Consider the following 17,594-nt stretch of genomic DNA (forward strand, 5'->3'; position numbering starts at 1 on the left):
TTGTGTTGCAAATTCATGTTTCGGCAAATTCTCTCTTCAAATTGCCTTCAAATTTAAGGCTCCTTGTGGAAGAAAATGGACTAAAGGTTTGCCAATGTTGGCCACATGCTACAGTGTCACCTTGCATGCCATCAAATTCCAAATCACCTACTTCTATAGTCGGCATCTCTCAAGTGCTCTGTATGTGTGGTGACATACTTCATCCTTATGAGTTCCTCTCATGTCCAAAAACATGTTTCACAAATTGGTGTCCCAAATTCACTGTCAGCGCAGCATCAGTCGTAAGCCCCGCCCCCCCTACGAGTCTCTCCCATAAAGTCCTGTTTGTTACTAGTCGGAATAAAAGCACAATTTGATTTCTTAACGTAAAAGTGAAGCTTTTCCTTGTCCCAGAAGGATCTACCTATAGCTGTTGAAGGCCTGGATACTAATCTTGCATGTTTATCTAGAGGATTGCTATTGTGAGAGATACTGCCATGCATGACTGGCTTGTAGTGTTTTTTGTTCAGTTTGCTTTTTATAGTTTACTTAATGGCTGCTCTTTACCTCTCGCTTTCGCTCTCTCACTCGCTCTGTCTCGCTCGCGCTCTGTCTCTCTCTCTCTCTCTCTCTCTCTCTCTCTCTCTCTCTCTCTCTCAGCGTGTTCACAACTCACCTGCTGCACCTCAAACCATTTAATTTATGATCCGGGCCGTTTATTATAGTTTGTCGTCCTCTTTTAAGGCATTGACATGTGCATGTTAAATCTGAGTGCGTGCCAGTCTGTGAGAGTGCTGCTTTGTCTTCTAATGTACACAAATTCATGTTTTACTTGTTACACAGTTCTCCCTCTTACAGTTATACTGACCGTGTGTGAGCGCGAGGGACTCAAAGCTGTAGATGTGTGTAGATGTAACATGATCCTGTTTGCCATTCTCTAATTGCTTCCTTTTGTTACCTGACTAGCAGGAAAAAGGGGTCGAGGCCGGTCCTGATGTGTCGCTATGAAGACTGCCCAGTGTATGGCGTTGCAGGCTGCCAGTGGAAGGAATGGTAAGGTCAACTGACTCAGTGGTCCAATGGCATTCCCGCCTTTATTTTATTTTTATTTTTTTTAATGAGAACATCTCCCGAACCTGCCATGTTCAAAGATAATCACAAGAGCCAAACATGGGCTTGATTTTCTTAGAAAGAAAACGTTTTCAAGCCCCCAGCCCGACACCTGAAAATATGCCATTTGAGACTTGCTGAGTAGGAGTTCATGATGGACATCCTCCTGGAAAAGTCTTTGCACTTTTTTTAGTTTGAGTGGTTTAGTGAAATTCTATGCTATTTTTGTTGTTTTCTTTGAGCTGATTAGTCCAGTTCAGACCAAAGATTTGCGATGAGAGGAGTTAACTACTGCACCTACTTGCAATGCACCGATCTGCAGCGACGTGAAACCTATCGGCTAACACCAATAAGACAGGATGCTGTATCTTCATAGCAACCAGTTTCTTTTGCCGCTGGATATCATGTGTAGCATCTTAAAAAAAAAATATATATATATATATATATATATATAATATGAATGACCGTGATGGTGAGATACTACATTATAGCTACAGTTGCATTTCTAGCAACGATGAAACGGCGAAAAAGTTTTTTCTCTGCTTTCTTATGCCGCTCCCTCTCTTCAGTTCCTTTGTTGGGCTCCACCACGTACCGATCGATCGCAGGCGCTCGTTAAGTCTCCGTTTAAAACTCTGCCATTTCAACCAGCTGACGCATAACTGTAACAGAAATAAAATAGATTATGGATGATTTTATTACTATAGTTTATAGCTGACTTTACCTGCTGACTTCTCTATCAGCCGTTGAAACAGGAGACGTCTCTTAGGTTCTAAAACCAGCCTCTGGAGACTCCACCAGCTGACTTCTCTATTGGCTGTTGAAACAGGAAACCAGCCTCTGGAGACTCCACCAGCTGAGTCACAGTGACACCATCAGCTCTTTTGAGTCGAGCTGAGACGGGCCGGTCCAGACCGCTGCAACTTTTCTTGAAACGTTCTAAAACCGGTTTCGTCTCGTCGCAAGTCTTTGGTCTGAACTGGACTTAAAAGTACATATTTACGATGGACTATGTGATGATCTACGATTATCAGAGATGGTGTTGAGGTGCGATCACCTTCTCTTGAAGGTCGGGCATTCCAGGAAAAGGGTTCTTTAAGAACTTGCACCACCATGGGTCCGTTAACTACCTCCGTTTCGAGGACTCGCCTGCTCTGCCCCCTTTTGTACTCAAGGAAACTGAGGCACTTTCACTCCTCCACCTCAGAGATATGCACAGGCAACAACAGAGCACTTGATGAATTTTAGCTCTTAGCTGAGGCTACATCTACACTACTACGTTTTGCTTTACAAACTAATATCTCTTGCCACGTTAAAGAGGATGCGTTTGTCTCTCTCCCTCCATATTGTAGCATTACTATATCAAAATAATGTCATATTCCACTTTATATCTTTTCTTCCCTTCTGCAAAATATACATTTGTTGGGACACTAACAGTAGACGGACTTGTAAATACAGATAAGTATATTTGTGTCTTGTAATCATAACTTTCTTGATGTTATATTGGGGTACTTGTGTTTGGTTGGTCTGAAAACCAGCACAGTCTTAGTCTACATCGTCTACGTTTACGCCTGGCGTCCACACTACTCCGGCGTTTCCGAGCTCCTAAAACTCTTAACATTTGGAAAAACCGCTGTTTTGGTTTGAGAACTCCGGGGTTGCTTTGTAGTCTGGACGCACACAATCGGAGACCTTTGGAAACGAGGACGCACGTCACTCAAGTCTTATCGGTTAGGTAGCTTAAATACCTTTCAGTTACAGTTCTGACTCTCTGACTGTCTCTCTGTCTGTAATGCATCAGTCAGTCTTAGTGCTTAGGTAGCTTACATACCTTTCAGTTACAGTTCTGGCTGTCTCTCTGTCTCGCTCTCTGTTTTTGTCTCAAAACATCGCTTATAAAAAATAACGTAGTATGCTAGATGTAGCCTCAGAGATATACACAGGCAACGACGATGGAGCACTTAATGACTTTCAGCTCTCAGTTGAGACTTGACGTTGGCTGCAGCTACTGTAGCTCCTCCGGAAATGAGCCTGAAGAAGCCTTGCTGTCTTGATAAATGAGTGATGATGTAGTTTACAGACAGTAGTTTTTCTGTTGTAAAATCATAAATGCCTGGAAACCACAGTCATCCTTTGTCTTCCAAGATGGGGAAAAACTGTCTTGTTTCTGTTTGTACACATCGATACAAGGGTGTCTGCAAAGTGATGTTTGTTCTGCACACACATCTGAGATGTCAGTGGTCATTCATGGATGACCACCAACATCCAATGATGCAACTTTATTTACATAGGCTCTCTTAAAGGGTAACAACCATTTTTTTTTCTTCAACCTGGACCCTATGTTCCTATGTGTTTGTGTCTAAGTGACTGATGGGAACAACAATCTTTGACATTGGTCCAGTATTAAGCGAGATCGCTGCAGAAGAGAGAGAGAGAAGAGACAGCGGAGAAACAAGCTACAATGTAAGTTAATAGGACAATTGTCCAGCTTGAATTTACCTTCACAAAAGTGCTCGTTTTGCCGCTGACAGGCTCAGATTATTATTCTACACTTCATTCAAAGTCGACAAACAAAATAAAACTATGAAAAGCCGTTTTGGGTCGTCTTTCCACTTACTCCAACCATCACTACTCTAGTTTTGGTTGAAATAAACACATAGTTATGTATATATGTTGGCTCTATACACGCCAAAAGTACTGTTTTTTTTTTTAAATGGAGTCTGGTGGATTTAACGCTAGCGACTTCAGAGCTGTTTCTCGTTAAACGGGAAGGTCTCAGAGGTTTTAAAGGTCTATCTCTGTAGGGATCTTTTCCATAATGCTGTCACACACTTAAAATAATAATCTGAGTCTGTCAGCGGCAAAAACAGAACTTTTAGTGGAAGCTCACTGACTGAACATTTGCCCGATAGGGTTACACTGCAGCACGGTCTGTCAGTGTTCACGCTTAATACTGGACCAGTTTCAAAGATTGTTCCAATCAGTCACTTACACACAAGAACATAGGGTCCAGGTTACCCTTTAAGCAGGTCCTGAAAAGTTTAGGAATCAAAGTAAACCTGATGTGGGAAAAAGCTGTCATTGCAAAAGCACGATTATACATTTCTCATTGTATGTCACTGTAGACTGATTATCATGCCATATATGTGGTTGTGACATATTCTCTGTAAAGTAAACTGGTGTTCATGTCTTTTTCGCTATCAGTGTACACATTATAATGGAAATCAAAATGTTAAGAACTTAAAGGAGCAAATCCATCCTAATGTACTCGAGCATTGGGGGAAAATAACAGACTTTTGGTGACATACTTATTTTTGAGCACATTTAGTTTTACAGCCGGTATGTAATCATTTACCTGCAGAGTGCTGTTAGAGAGAGATTCACAAATTACCCACACAAGCAGTGTCAGAAATGCTGCCCAAATGAAAAAAATAGCTTAATCAAACACAATGGAGGGGCTGAAGAAATTGTGTATGCAAACGCCTCTACATTTCAGACATCAGGGACAATGAACGCCCCAAATTGCCCTGTGAAATGTACTTTTTTTTAACCTGAGACTTCGGATTTCGTAGCTTCTTTACATTTAAAAACGTCATTTTTAATCTGCTTCTATTGAGGGTCTGCCAGATGTATTAAACTCAAGATGCTCACACACTTTGATCGGGCCCACACATCATTTTAGGCCTAGTTTAGTCACTTTTTCTGACATTTTTGCCGCTATTCTTCCACATTTTGGGGGCTTTTTTTCAATGATTTTGATGCTTTCTCTTAGATGTTTTGGGGGCTTTTTTTCTAAAGATTTGGTGGTGTATTTGATGTTTGTCACTTTTTTGACATTTATGCAGCTTTTTCAGAAGTTTTTAACACTTTCTGTCATTTTTCTGTTTTTTTTGTTTTTTTTCAACATTTTTGTCCCGTTTTCTGACATTTTTGACTTCTTAGATGAAATCAGAGCTCGTCAATAAACGTCACGTCTGGTCCTCGATGCGATTCTCTTATTCCAGTGTGGCCCTTAGAGAAGTTGGGTTTGACAGCCCTGTATTAAAGGCATTTTAACCCTTGTGTTGTCTTCGCGTCGACCTGCAACTTTCTGTTTTTCTGGGTCAAAAGACCCTCCCTCATATCCCGACGTTTTGTCACTTTTTTCCAAGTTTTTTTGTCACTTTTTCTGATGTTTTTGTTGGGGTTTTTTATGTTTTACTTCTTTTTTCCCCACTTTTTAAAATCTTTTTTTTTTGTGGACATTTTGTCCATTTTTTCAATGTTCTTGTATCATTTTTTTTTGTTCTTCAAAATGCTATAAAATTGAGTAACACACCCCAATTCAATGATCATTTATTTTACGGAACCGTCCACGTTATTTTTTTGACAATGTGGTTGAAAGAAACCCAAATTAATTACCTGATAAAGAAACTTTTTGACAACAGGAGGGTTAACATTGTTCCTTAAGACGAGTCCCTTGGTTTTTTTCCCGTTGACGCCCGTTAGATCTGTTCTCCTCCCGTACCAAACAGCACCGTCTTTTTTTTCCACAAACACTAGTTCCAAGAAGTTCTTCAGTCGGAGTCCAAACGGGTCACGTTCTTATTTCACAGATAAGAGGAACACTTGAATAGTGATTTACGGTTTTGTCACACAACAAATAAAGCCACACAACCAGCGCCTGGACGTACGGCGGCCGCTACGGAAACCAAAGCTTGCGCGTGTTAAGCGTTGAACCCGTGATCGGATCGAAAACTTACATTTTCCAAATGATTCCAGTAAAGAGAAACTTTTGGAAACGATCCTAAAGTTGGAAGCGTTTCCCGATGCCCAATCCTAAACGGGACGTTATGTGGATTGACTCACCTTAAACTACGGCGTGCATGTTCATGGTTGTCATTCATGTGTTGGGAAATACAATTATTTTGTTATTCAAGTTGTTTTATTTGGTTTTTGTCTTTTTTTTTTTTCTGACACATTTTCATGTTTTTTACGATTTATTTTCCCCAATACATGCATACATGTCCCAGGACAATTGGAGATCCCAATAATTATTTAAAAAAGCATCCCGAAACGTGTAATGCTTTGAATCTGCGGAAAGTTTAGAACAATACAACAGATTGATTGATTGATTGATTGATTGATTAATAATAATATCTTCATAACTAAGGACATTTACATGCAGAAAAGCCTCAAAGTGTTGCAGGACGATACCCCAGAATGCAGGAAATGAAGCGTTTGACGCTCCAAAAATCCAAGGGGACAACCCAGACACCCCGGTTACAAGTTGTCCCCCCTAATGTTGAAACTAACGTTTTGATAGATGGGTGGAGAGCCTCGCTCTCTCTCGCTCCCTCTCGCTCTCGCTCTCCTTTCTCCTCTCTCTCTCGCTCTCTCTCGCCTCTCTTTCTCCCCCCTCTCTCTCTCTGCTCTCTCTCTCGCTCTCTTTCTCCCCCTCTCTCTCGCTCTCTCTCTCTCGCTCTCTTTCTCCCCCCTCTCTCGCTCTCGTCTCCGTCTCTTCTCCCCCTCTCTCTCTCGCTCTCTCTCGCTCTCTTTCTCTCTCTCTCGCTCTCTCTCTCGCTCTCTTTCTCCCTCTGCTCTCGCTCTCTCTCTCGCTCTCTTTCTCCCCCTCTCTCTGGCTCTCTCTCGCTCTCTTTCTCCCCCTCTCTCGCTCTCTCTCGCTCTCTTTCTCCCCTCCGTCTCTCTCTCTTTCTCCCCCCTCTCTCTCGCTCTCTCCGCTTCTTTCTCCCCTCTCTCTCTCTCTCGCTCTCTCTCCCCTCTCTCTCTCCGCTCTCTCTCCTCGCTCTCTCTCTCGCTCTCTTCTCGCTCCCTCCCCCTCTCCTCTCTCGTCTTTTCTCTCTGCTCTCTTTCTCCCCACTCTCTCTCTCGCTCTCTCTCTCGCTCTCTTTCTCCCCCTCTCTCTCTCGCTCTCTCGCTCTTTCTGCCCCTCTCTCTCTCGCTCCCTCTCGCTCTCTTTCTCCCCCCCCCTCTCTCTCCCTCGCGCTCGCTCACTCTGTCTCTCCCTCCCTCCCTCTCGCTCGCTCTCCCTCGCTCTGTCTCTCCCTCTCTCCATCCCTCCTCTTTCTCTTCCTCCCTCCCTCCCTCTCTTTCTCTCTCTCTCTCTCCCTCCCTCCCTCTCTCTCCCCCCCCTCTCTCTCTCCCTCCCTCCCTCCCCCAGGGTGAACCCAAAGTTACGCCCTCGGTGCTCATTGATGCTTTTTAAACACTGGAGTAGCGTATGTCTCTCCCTCTCTCCGCCTTCCTCTCTCACTCTTCCTCTCTCCCCCTCCCTCTCTCTTTCCCGCTCTCTCCCCCTTCCTTTCTCTCTCCCTCTCTCTCTCCCCCTCTCTCTCTCCCCCTTCCTCCCTCTCTCTCTCTCCTCCCTCTCTCCCTCCCTTCCTCTCTCCCCCTTCCTTTCTCCCTCCCTTCCTCTCTCCCCCTCTCTCTCTCTCCCCCTTCCTCCCTCCCCCTTCTCCCTCTCTCTCTCCCTCCCTTCCTCTCCCCCCTTTCTCTCTTTTCCTCCCTTCCTCTCTCTCCCCCTCTCTCCCCCCTCTCTCTCTCCCTCCCTTCCTCTCTCTCTCTCCCTCCCTTCCTCCCCCTTCCTCCCTCCCCCTTCCTCTCTCCCTCTCCTCCTCCCCCTCTCTCCCCCAGGGTGAACCCAAAGTGACGTCCTCGGGGCTCATTGGTGTGTGTTAAACACTGGAGTAGGACGTCCCAGATGTATTTGTTGGGGATTATTCTGTCCACGTACGTGTTAGTATGTGGTTTTTAATCTGAGGTTGGATTTCTCCTTTAAGCTCTTGTTCTTAAGCATCATTTACTGTGTTGTATAGTCCTTTTTGTTGTTGCCTTGTTGTGACATATGCCATGAAACGCTGTCTTTGAATATGACTCATGTTTAGCAATCTTCCAGTTCAGAAAAAACGATTGTGCAGCTTGTTTCTCGTTTTACCCGGTTTGTAAAAAGAAAAAGGAAAAAAAAGAGCCAGACTGACTTTTGTTTTTCATACTAGTTTTGACTCTTGTTGGATCCCCAATTTTAAAGGGTCAAGAATTGTTTTTATTTTTTTGCTAACAAGTGTGTTTGCATTCTTGCAAATGAATTGTTTTATACTGTACAGTGAGGTGAGTTAAACCTATTTTTCTAATAAAGTTATTGACTTTGATTTGGGGTTTTTGTGTTTTTATTGTGAAGCTAATGTCATGTTCTTGTGAATATGTTTGTATGATTTGCATCATGGACTCAGGGGGAGGGAGGGAGGGGGTAGCGAGAGGTAGAGGGGTAGGGGGTAGCGAGGGAGGGAGAGGTAGAGGTGGAGAGAGGGAGGAGAGGTAGAGGTGGAGGAGAGGGAGGGAGGAGGAGGGGGGTAGCGAGAGGTAGAGGGGGAGCGAGGGAGAGGAGGAGGAGGTGGAGAGAGGGAGGGAGGAGAGGTGGAGAGAGGGAGGGAGGAGAGGGAGGTGGGAGAGAGGAGAGGAGGGAGAGGGAGAGGTGGAGAGAGGGAGGGAGGAGAGGGAGAGGTGGAGAGAGGGAGGAGAGGGAGAGGTGGAGAGAGGGAGGGAGAGGAGAGGTGGAGAGAGGAGGAGAGGGAGAGGTGGAGAGAGGGAGGGAGAGGGAGAGGTGGAGAGAGGGAGGGAGAGGGAGAGGTGGAGAGAGGGAGGGAGAGGGAGAGGTGGAGAGAGGGGAGAGAGGAGGTGAGAGAGGGAGGGAGGGAGAGGGAGAGGTGGAGAGAGGAGGGAGGGAGAGAGGGAGAGGTGGAGAGAGGAGGGAGGGAGAGGGAGAGGTGGAGAGAGGGAGGGAGGGAGGGAGAGTGGAGAGAGGGAGGAGGGAGAGGTGGAGAGAGGGAGGGAGGGAGAGGTGGAGAGAGGAGGGAGGGAGAGGTGGAGGGAGGGAGGGAGAGGTGGAGAGGGAGGGAGGGAGAGGTGGAGAGAGAGAGGTAGAGGTGGAGGGAGGGAGGGAGAGGTAGAGGTGGAGAGAGGTAGAGGTGGAGAGGTGGAGGGAGGGAGGGAGAGGTGGAGGGAGGGAGAGGTGGAGAGAGGTGGAGGGAGAGGTGGAGAGGTGGAGAGAGAGGGTGGAGGAGAGAGAGGAGGGGGAGAGGTGGAGGAGAGGTGGAGAGAGAGGTGGAGGGAGAGAGGGAGGGAGAGAGAGGTGGAGGGAGGGAGAGAGAGGTGGAGGGAGGGAGAGGTGGAGGGAGGGAGGGAGAGGTGGAGGGGGAGAGGGAGGGAGGTAGAGGGACGGAGGGAGAGGTAGAGAGAGGGAGGTAGAGGTGGAGGGAGGGAGAGGTGGAGTGAGAGGGAGGGAGAGGTGGAGGGGGAGAGGGAGGGAGGTAGAGGGACGGAGGGAGAGGTAGAGAGAGGGAGGTGGAGGGAGAGAGAGGAAGGAAGGGGGAGAGACGTTCGCTACTCCAGTGGTTAAAACGCATCAATAAAGAATTGATAAAAATGTTGAAAAAAATCACAAAATCTGAAAAAGTGACAGAAACTTCAGGAAAAGAGACAAAAGTGTTGAATAAAAAAGTAATCATTTTACATTATTTTTTTAGCTGTTTTGGGTTTTTTTTCTAAAGATTTGGCGCAATTTCTATGTTTTTGCCGCCTTTTCTACAGTTATTCAACTTTTTCTTAAGATTTTGGCACTTTTAATGTCATTTTTAACACTATTTCCAACATTTTTCTAGCGCCTTTCTCAACGTTTTCCGACATTTTTGGCATATTTGACTTCTGGATGAAGTCAAAGCATGTTAATAAAACGGTACATGTCTGGCATTTAAGAGAAGTTGAGTTTAACACTCCTGTTCTAAATGTTTAAATTGGATTTCCTTAAACTTATAGACAAACATTGTCAAATAAAACCGAAATATTAAATCAGTTTAGATTACTATTATGTATTACTACTATTAATTTATTAAATCGTACTGGCCCTTTAACATGAAGAGGAACTGTTTATTAAAACATCTACAGACCACACTTTTAACACAAATGAAAGAGATTTTACATTTAATTAGTGACGTGGTCTACGGATTAATATTTATTCAGTGACGCGCGTTAAAAACCACCGGAAATGACGTTGTTTGGATTTAGGGTTGCCATGTCTGCTTAGTCAAATACACGTTTATGTCTCTGTGAGACAGTTTTATCAACCAAGTTGATGATTTTAGAATAACACTAGCAAAACAGAACAGCAATACTTAAAGAAAAAGAAAGAGAAATGCTTAAATAGTTTAAATGAAGTAAAAAAATCATTTCAAAAGCCAAAAATACCAAATATTCTCTGATTGTAGCTCCTCCGATGTGATGATTTGCTGTTTTCCCCTTTTAAAAAAAATACACAATCTTTTATCTTAATTGGACAAAACAAGCAATATCTAAAGATGTTATGTGTATGATTGTAACTGTTCACTTGTTTCTGACATTTTACAAATAATCCACCAATTAATCGAACATATTTTTATTTTTCATTTCAGTAGTTGCAGGCAGCCCTTAGTACACATTTAGTCTACGGACATTTCCTCGTAAATAACTTGTATAAATGAATTAAACAAGAAGAACAAAGAGATAAGATATACTTTATTGTCCCAGAAGGGACATTAGTTTTGGACTCTGTCCGTTCCGCAGCTTTACAAAGACAACACAGAATACAGAAAATAAGCATCTCTCAACACATACTCTCATGCAACACAAAACATGCTCTCATATACATTAGACAGGTCCCTATATAGTAATACTCTCATATACATTAGACAGGTACCTATATAGTAATGCTTTCATATACATTAGACAGGTACCTATATATATATATATATATATATATATATAAGCACATTAACTCCTCCTTTCAGTGGCAGTTTTTAATTGAACAACCCTGTACGTATTGCACAAAATGACACAATGCACTGACATAATGCCAATAGCCTACGACGGATCTGGCAACCCTGCGTCGGATTAGACAACATTCCATCTGTCAGGGAAGTCGCTCGGGACTTTCAAAAAAAGAAGGAAAACATGAAGTAAAAACTTTGGAAACTTGAGTTTGGGACTAAAGTCTGGCCAACAGACGAAGACTGTGCTTGTGGATACAATGTGGTGTTTTATATGAAGAGGTGCTCCGGTAGTTTTTGTAAGTCTGCCTTTTAAAAAAAACTAACGTCAACTGTTAGCTAAGATAAATCAGCTAGCTAGCTAGCTAGCTAGCTGACTCTGGCTAACTGTCGGCGACATAAGTTTAAACTTATATTTTAAACGCTTAACCTGACTTTTATTCGGTATAAGCAATTAAAACAGACATAAATATCCATTTGTAGTGTTAGCTTGTTATATGAAATGTCTGTATGTGTCAACAGGCGCCCTTTGAAAAGAAAGGATGGCAGGTATCGTAACGTATTTGGAGACTTTGAAACGGAGACTGAAGATTGACGTCCTGAGAGAAGCTGGACGTCAGTATCCAGTCATCTGCTTTCTGCTGCTGTCTATGGTCGCGCTGACTGTGCTGCTCAACAGGTAAAAAACAAAGACAAACCAGTGTTTTCAGGGCTAGAGTGTGTCAGATTATCTCTGAACACTGAATGAGTCATGTGATGCGTGCCTGCTGCTGTAGTCTGATCAGGGACCTGATAGACCTGACAGGCTCAGATTAATATTCTAAGTGTCTGACAACATTATGGGAAGGATTTCTAAGGAGGTCGACCTTTTTGTTAAAGCGTAAGATCCTTTTTTTTTAAACCTAAAAACATCCGCGAAATTGCGTTCGCTAAACCCACCAGACTCCATGTAAATAAACAGTAATTCTGGCATCGTAAAATACACTTCATTCAGAGTTAGCAGTAACAAAATAAAACTATGGAAAGCCGTTTTGGGTCGTCTTTCCACTTTTCCAACCATCACAACTCTAGTTTTGGTTGAAATAAACACATAGTTTACTGATTTACATGTGAGAATATGTTGGCTCTATACACGCTAAAAGCACTGTTTTTTTAAATGGAGTCTGGTGGGTTTAACGCTAGCGACTTCAGAGCTGTTTCTGGTTAAACAGAAAGGTCTAAAAGAGGTTTTAAAGGTCTATCTCTGTAGGGATCTTTTCCATAATGTTGTCAGACACTTAGAATAATAATCTGAGTCTGTCAGCGGCAAAAACAGAACTTTTAGTGGAAGCTCACTGACTGAACATTTGCCCGATAGGGTTACACTGCAGCACGGTCTGTCAGTGTTCACGCTTAATACTGGACCAGTTTCAAAGATTGTTGTTCTTTTTGATCTAATATGAATCACCTTAATGATATAAAGTGGAGCTGAAATGATTAGAACATTTATCTATTATTTTAAGAAATCATTTTTTGTCTATGAAAATGTCAAAAACTAGTGAAAAAATGTCAATCGCAACTTTTGTAGGTGACATCTTCAAGTGTCTTGTTTTCAAAAGTCCTAAACACAAACTAAATTCAATTCAGTTTTGTATAAGACTACATTTACATCGCTACGTTTTGGTTTTTAAGCGTTTAATCTCTGTTTAAACTAACACGCCCAAACCTCATATCGCATAAACAGGAGGCAGAGTGGAGACTCCCCCTGTTGCTGGTAGTTGGTAACGTTAGTAGGTTTAACTCTCAGAGAACGAGACATCATGATCAATGAGACCCAATCTGGAGGAGAAACATTGGCGTCAATGTGTGGCCAAAGGTCTCCGTTTGCGGCCGTTGAGACTGAAACACAACCCCGCAGATTACCAACCAAAACGGGTGAGAGGGAAACGCCAGAGCAGGGGGCATGAGAGGGGGAAACGCCAGAGCAGGGGGAATGAGAGGGGGAAACGCCAGAGCAGGGGGAATGAGAGGGGGAAACACCAGAGAATGAGAGGGGGAAACACCAGAGCAGGGGGAATGAGAGGGGGGAAACGCCAGAGCAGGGGGGAATGAGAGGGGGGAAACACCAGAGCAGGGGGGAATGAGAGGGGGGAAACGCCAGAGCAGGGGGAATGAGAGGGGGAAACGCCAGAGCAGGGGGAATGAGAGGGGGGAACACCAGAGCAGGGAGGGGGAACGAGAGGGGGGAAACACCAGAGCAGGGGGGAACGAGAGGGGGGAAACACCAGAGCAGGGGGGAGAACGAGAGGAGGGGAAACACCAGAGCAGGGGGGAATGAGAGGGGGAAACACCAGAGCAGGGGGAACGAGAGGGGGAAACACCAGAGCAGGGGGGAATGAGAGGGGGAAACACCAGAGCAGGGGGAATGAGAGGGGGAAACACCAGAGCAGGGGGCATGAGAGGGGGAAACGCCAGAGCAGGGGGCATGAGAGGGGGAAACGCCAGAGCAGGGGGCATGAGAGGGGGAAACGCCAGAGCAGGGGGCATGAGAGGGGGAAATGTAGCAGAAGATTTTTGTTTTTTAAACCAAAACGTAGCGATGTGAATGTAGCTTAAGACAAAGAGAAGCTGGAACTTGAGAATGTGTATCATTTTCCCCGTCACTATTTTGGCGTGAAACATGACTGAAATGATCAATCGATTTTTCAGAAACAAGAGACGGAATATGGCGCTTAGGAAGGGCCAATATGAGCTACAACTTTATCTAAAAGTCAAAAACAAACACTGAGAGGAGCCATACATTTAACACTGATACTTGGTTATGTTATTTGAGCAGCATTTTGTTTTGATGCTGTATAATAATCTCCCTCCAGGTATATCCACATCCTGATGGTCTTCTGGTCGTTCCTGGCTGGTGTCGCCACTTTCTATTGCTCCCTCAGACCGGAGTCCCTTGTCCCGAATATCTTCTTCACCGTGAAGCCAAGGAAGAAGGTCAGTCAAACATCCGACGCATTTGGCTGCGACGTACGTGAAGCCTGTTTGATATCAATTTATGGAGCAGTGTTGTGTTTGCACACACAGATCAATTGTGGAGTTTCAGGGTTTCCCACCAGCGTACTGCAAGCCCAGTGGCCCACCGGGCCTAAGTTGCCTCCCACTTAGTCTATATCCACGATGTTCCACTCCGGGATTGCTCCGTTGCTGCCGGAAGATCCGTCGGTTGTCCCTATTTTTCGTCCGGATGTCCGTCCCCGTCCTCTGTCTCTGTGTTGGCGTTCTAACCTCTGGTGGATTTCTGAGGACTATGGTTAACTGCTCCTCAGATCTCTGCAGGGTAAATCCAGACAGCTAGCTAGACTATCTGTCCAATCTGAATTTTCTGTTGCACAACTAAAACTACTTTTCAACGTCCACATGTTCCACCAAAACAAGTTCCTTCCTGAGACTATTTAGCAGAGGCACCGTGGCTCCGTCCGTCCCAAGACGATTGTGATTGGTTTAAAGAAATGCCAATAAACCAGAGCACGTTTTTCTGCCATCCAGGAATGCTGTGTGGACTAGCTAGACCTTCCTCCGCAGCGCTGTGGAGGACAGTCTGGCAATGCCAGACTGTCCTCCACCAGACCTACATCTGTGGGATTTTGTTCTAATGTATTTTGAAGACGTTTTTTAAACTACAGTTACAGCGGGGCGGCTCAGTTTGAAACGTAGACGTTGACTTAATGTACGGCCCTATGGAATCTGTCTTAAAGCTTTTTTTTTTATTCTCGATTTCGCGATTCTGTTATCACAGAAACTAGTGGGCTCTACATTAAAGCCGCCATCAGTCTGGGACCGGCCCCCCAGCCAGGCCCTCGTCGAAAAAAAGACACTTGCCACCGGGCTAAACAACTTTCCTGGGGAAAACCCTGAGTTTATAGTGTGTGATATAACAGATTAAGGATATGCGTGGATCCTTTTCTTCCTCCAACAGCGGCAGGAGCAGGAGTTGTTTCCTCTGGGCCACAGCTGTGCCGTCTGTGGGAAGATCAAGTGCAACCGTCACCGGTACGTTAAAATCAGCTCTGAGCGATGTGTTAAAGCAGTGGTTCTCAAGCTTTTTTCAATAATGTTCCCCCTTTTTTTAAGCCATGTACCCCCTAACCAGCGTAAATAATGTTTGGTAGAAAAAACAAGTCTCTATAAAGAGGAAGAATACACGACGTCAGCGATAGATTTACTAAACAACAGCCTTGGACCTGGAAAAGATTTAGATGATGATGGAAAAAGGAGACAAAACCTTGGAAAAAGACGGTAGAAAGAAGGAAGGAAGGAAGGCAAGAATAGGTCAAAAATAGTAACAAATACTTAGAAAAGAAACACAGTAGAAAGAAGGAAGGCAACACTAGGGCGACAAAAATGACAAAATATTCAAATAAGTGACAAACTTCCAAAAAAGAGACAAAAACTTTGAAGAAAAAAGTGAGGAAGAAAGGCAAGAATAGGTCAAAACAAGAGACAAAACCTTCAAAAGTACCCCTCAGAGTACCCCTAGGGGGACGCGTACCCCCTGCAGTCCTCCAAAGTACCCCTAGGGGGACACGTACCCCCTGCAGTCCTCCAAAGTACCCCTAGGGGGACGCGTACCCCCATTTGAGAACCACTGTGTTAAAGAACTGACAAAGGCGGTTTAAATCCTGACTTCTGTTCTTCTTGAAACAGTTTAATGTTATTATCAGAATCAGCTTTTAATGGCCAAGTAAGTGTGAACGAAGGAAAGGAAGTTGGCTCCGGATTTTTGTCGCTCTCAAAGCACATACACAGAAATAAACATACGGCTAAAAACAGGGAACAAAATGAAAGTCACCATGAATCGCAAGGCTGCTGGTCTTCTCCCACAACACTCCTTCCTTTTCTCATAATCTCTGTATTTTTCCAAGCACATTCAAGATGCAAACGCTGATATGTTTGGATTCTTTCCAGGCCGACGCTGCTGCTTGAAAACTATCAGCCATGGTTGGACCTGAAGGTTCCTTCAAAAGTGGACGCTTCAATAGCAGAGGTACCTCAGAGGATGGATGCATATCCACGGTTTTATCCTGAAATATATTCTTTTTTTATTCAGAAAAATGTGGCTATTATACTGACAATATAACTTAGAAACATACTTTTCATCTTTTTTAATTTATTATCTGTTTATCTTCTGACATTTACTTACAAAGTCACATTTTCATTTTGGTTATGTGTGTCTGTAGAATTGTAATTAAACTCTTGACATGTATAAATTGTCATCACGTAGGCTATGTTCACACTTGGCGTGGTTGACAGTCAAAAAAGTGCTGGACGTAGGGTTTTTTTTTCTTCAAAAAGACGCATTGAGCTGCAAGAAAAAACGTTGGCGGTGGCGTTTTCAAAAAAAGCTCTCAGGACTCCATACAGGATTATAATGTAAAACAGACGCTGTGTGAACCTTGTGCTGTGTCCAACCTGTAGGTGTTTGAGTTGGTTCTGGAGAACTTTGTGTACCCGTGGTACAGGTAAGAGGAACCCAGTAGTATTTTATTGTCTTAAGAAAGTTATTTGACACACATGGAGAAGTTGTTCTAAACTCCTTCCTCTTGGTTTTCAGGGACATCACAGATGACGAGGCGTGTGTGGATGAAGTGAGGATGACCTTTCGCTTCTTCGCTTCAGTGCTCGTCCGCCGGGCTCAGAAGGTTTGTTTTATATATATATATATATATATATAAAGAAGAAGAGACATATTTAAGGCTGTAACCAAAGGCCACAAAAACGGTGAAAAAATTATTGAAAAAGGCTGTACATTTACCACCACTTAAAAAGTAAACTGCTGATGTATTCTCAGCTCTGATAGCTGACAGCTGTCTACTCTGAGCGCTGAAGCCGTTCCACTCTCTCTCATGTTCACACTAAGCTCTGAGCTGTTCCTTAAAGGAGCTTCCCCGGTCTTATAACACCAAGATATCCTGCCAGAGCTTCCACGTTCCCACTGGAACTCAGACAGATATAGATAGATATATATATATATATATATATATATATATATATATATATATATATATATAATTGTGTCTATTAATCCCAAAATGTGTGTAATCTGTTTTTCGTCTTCCACTAATGTTGCCCTACTTGTTTGCAGGTTGATGTTCCTGCTGTGTTTGCGGACAAAGTGATGAAAGCTGTAATGAAGCATATTGAAATTATTGTAACGGCTCAAGAAAAAGGTACACACACCTCACTTATGATCTTAAAGTATTAATTCACACAATTATTTATATACCTTATTCTTTCAATCATTTATATTAATGTAGGTTTGTTTTACATTTACAACTTGAAGCTACGCTGAGAAAAATCTAGATGTAGTGAAAGTCTCACCTCCCAAAACTAGAGATGGAACGTTAAAACTGGCGATGCAACAGAAAATATTACACCACAGGCCTTTATGTTAAAGGGTAACTACTGTTTTTTTGTGTCTAAGTGACTGATGAGAACAACAATCTTTGATCTTTAATCTTTCAGTATTAAGTGAGATCGCTGCAGTCGGCAGCGGTAAAACAAGCTACAATGTAAGTTAATAGGACAATTGTCCTAGCTGACTGTAGCTTATATTTACCTTCACAAAAGTGCTCGTTTTGCCGCTGACAGACTCTGATTATTATGTCTGACAACATTATGGAAAGGATCCCTACAGAGAGAGACCTTTAAAACCTCTTTTAGACCTTTCTG

The 17,594-nt window shown here is 43.6% G+C and overlaps 1 protein-coding gene across 5 annotated transcripts in view; it reads left to right on the top strand.

Moving 5' to 3' along the window:
- Positions 1-10,995: 10,995 nt before the first annotated feature.
- snx14 (sorting nexin 14) overlaps positions 10,996-17,594 on the top strand; it is a 33,741-nt gene continuing 27,142 nt past the window's right edge. For 4 of the 5 annotated variants that reach the window (XM_078274358.1, XM_078274361.1, XM_078274359.1 and 1 more), the window contains exons 1-8: positions 10,996-11,185; positions 11,409-11,565; positions 13,739-13,859; positions 14,842-14,915; positions 15,831-15,909; positions 16,341-16,384; positions 16,477-16,564; positions 17,008-17,092. In XM_078274358.1, coding sequence (XP_078130484.1) covers positions 11,429-11,565; positions 13,739-13,859; positions 14,842-14,915; positions 15,831-15,909; positions 16,341-16,384; positions 16,477-16,564; positions 17,008-17,092 — 628 coding nt within the window. In that variant the 5' untranslated portion in view covers positions 10,996-11,185; positions 11,409-11,428. The remainder of the gene's footprint in view (positions 11,186-11,408; positions 11,566-13,738; positions 13,860-14,841; positions 14,916-15,830; positions 15,910-16,340; positions 16,385-16,476; positions 16,565-17,007; positions 17,093-17,594) is intronic. The other variant, XM_078274362.1, reaches the window with a different exon arrangement.

Source organism: Sander vitreus, chromosome 18, assembly GCF_031162955.1.
Source record: "Sander vitreus isolate 19-12246 chromosome 18, sanVit1, whole genome shotgun sequence".
Taxonomy (NCBI): Eukaryota; Metazoa; Chordata; class Actinopteri; order Perciformes; family Percidae; genus Sander; species Sander vitreus.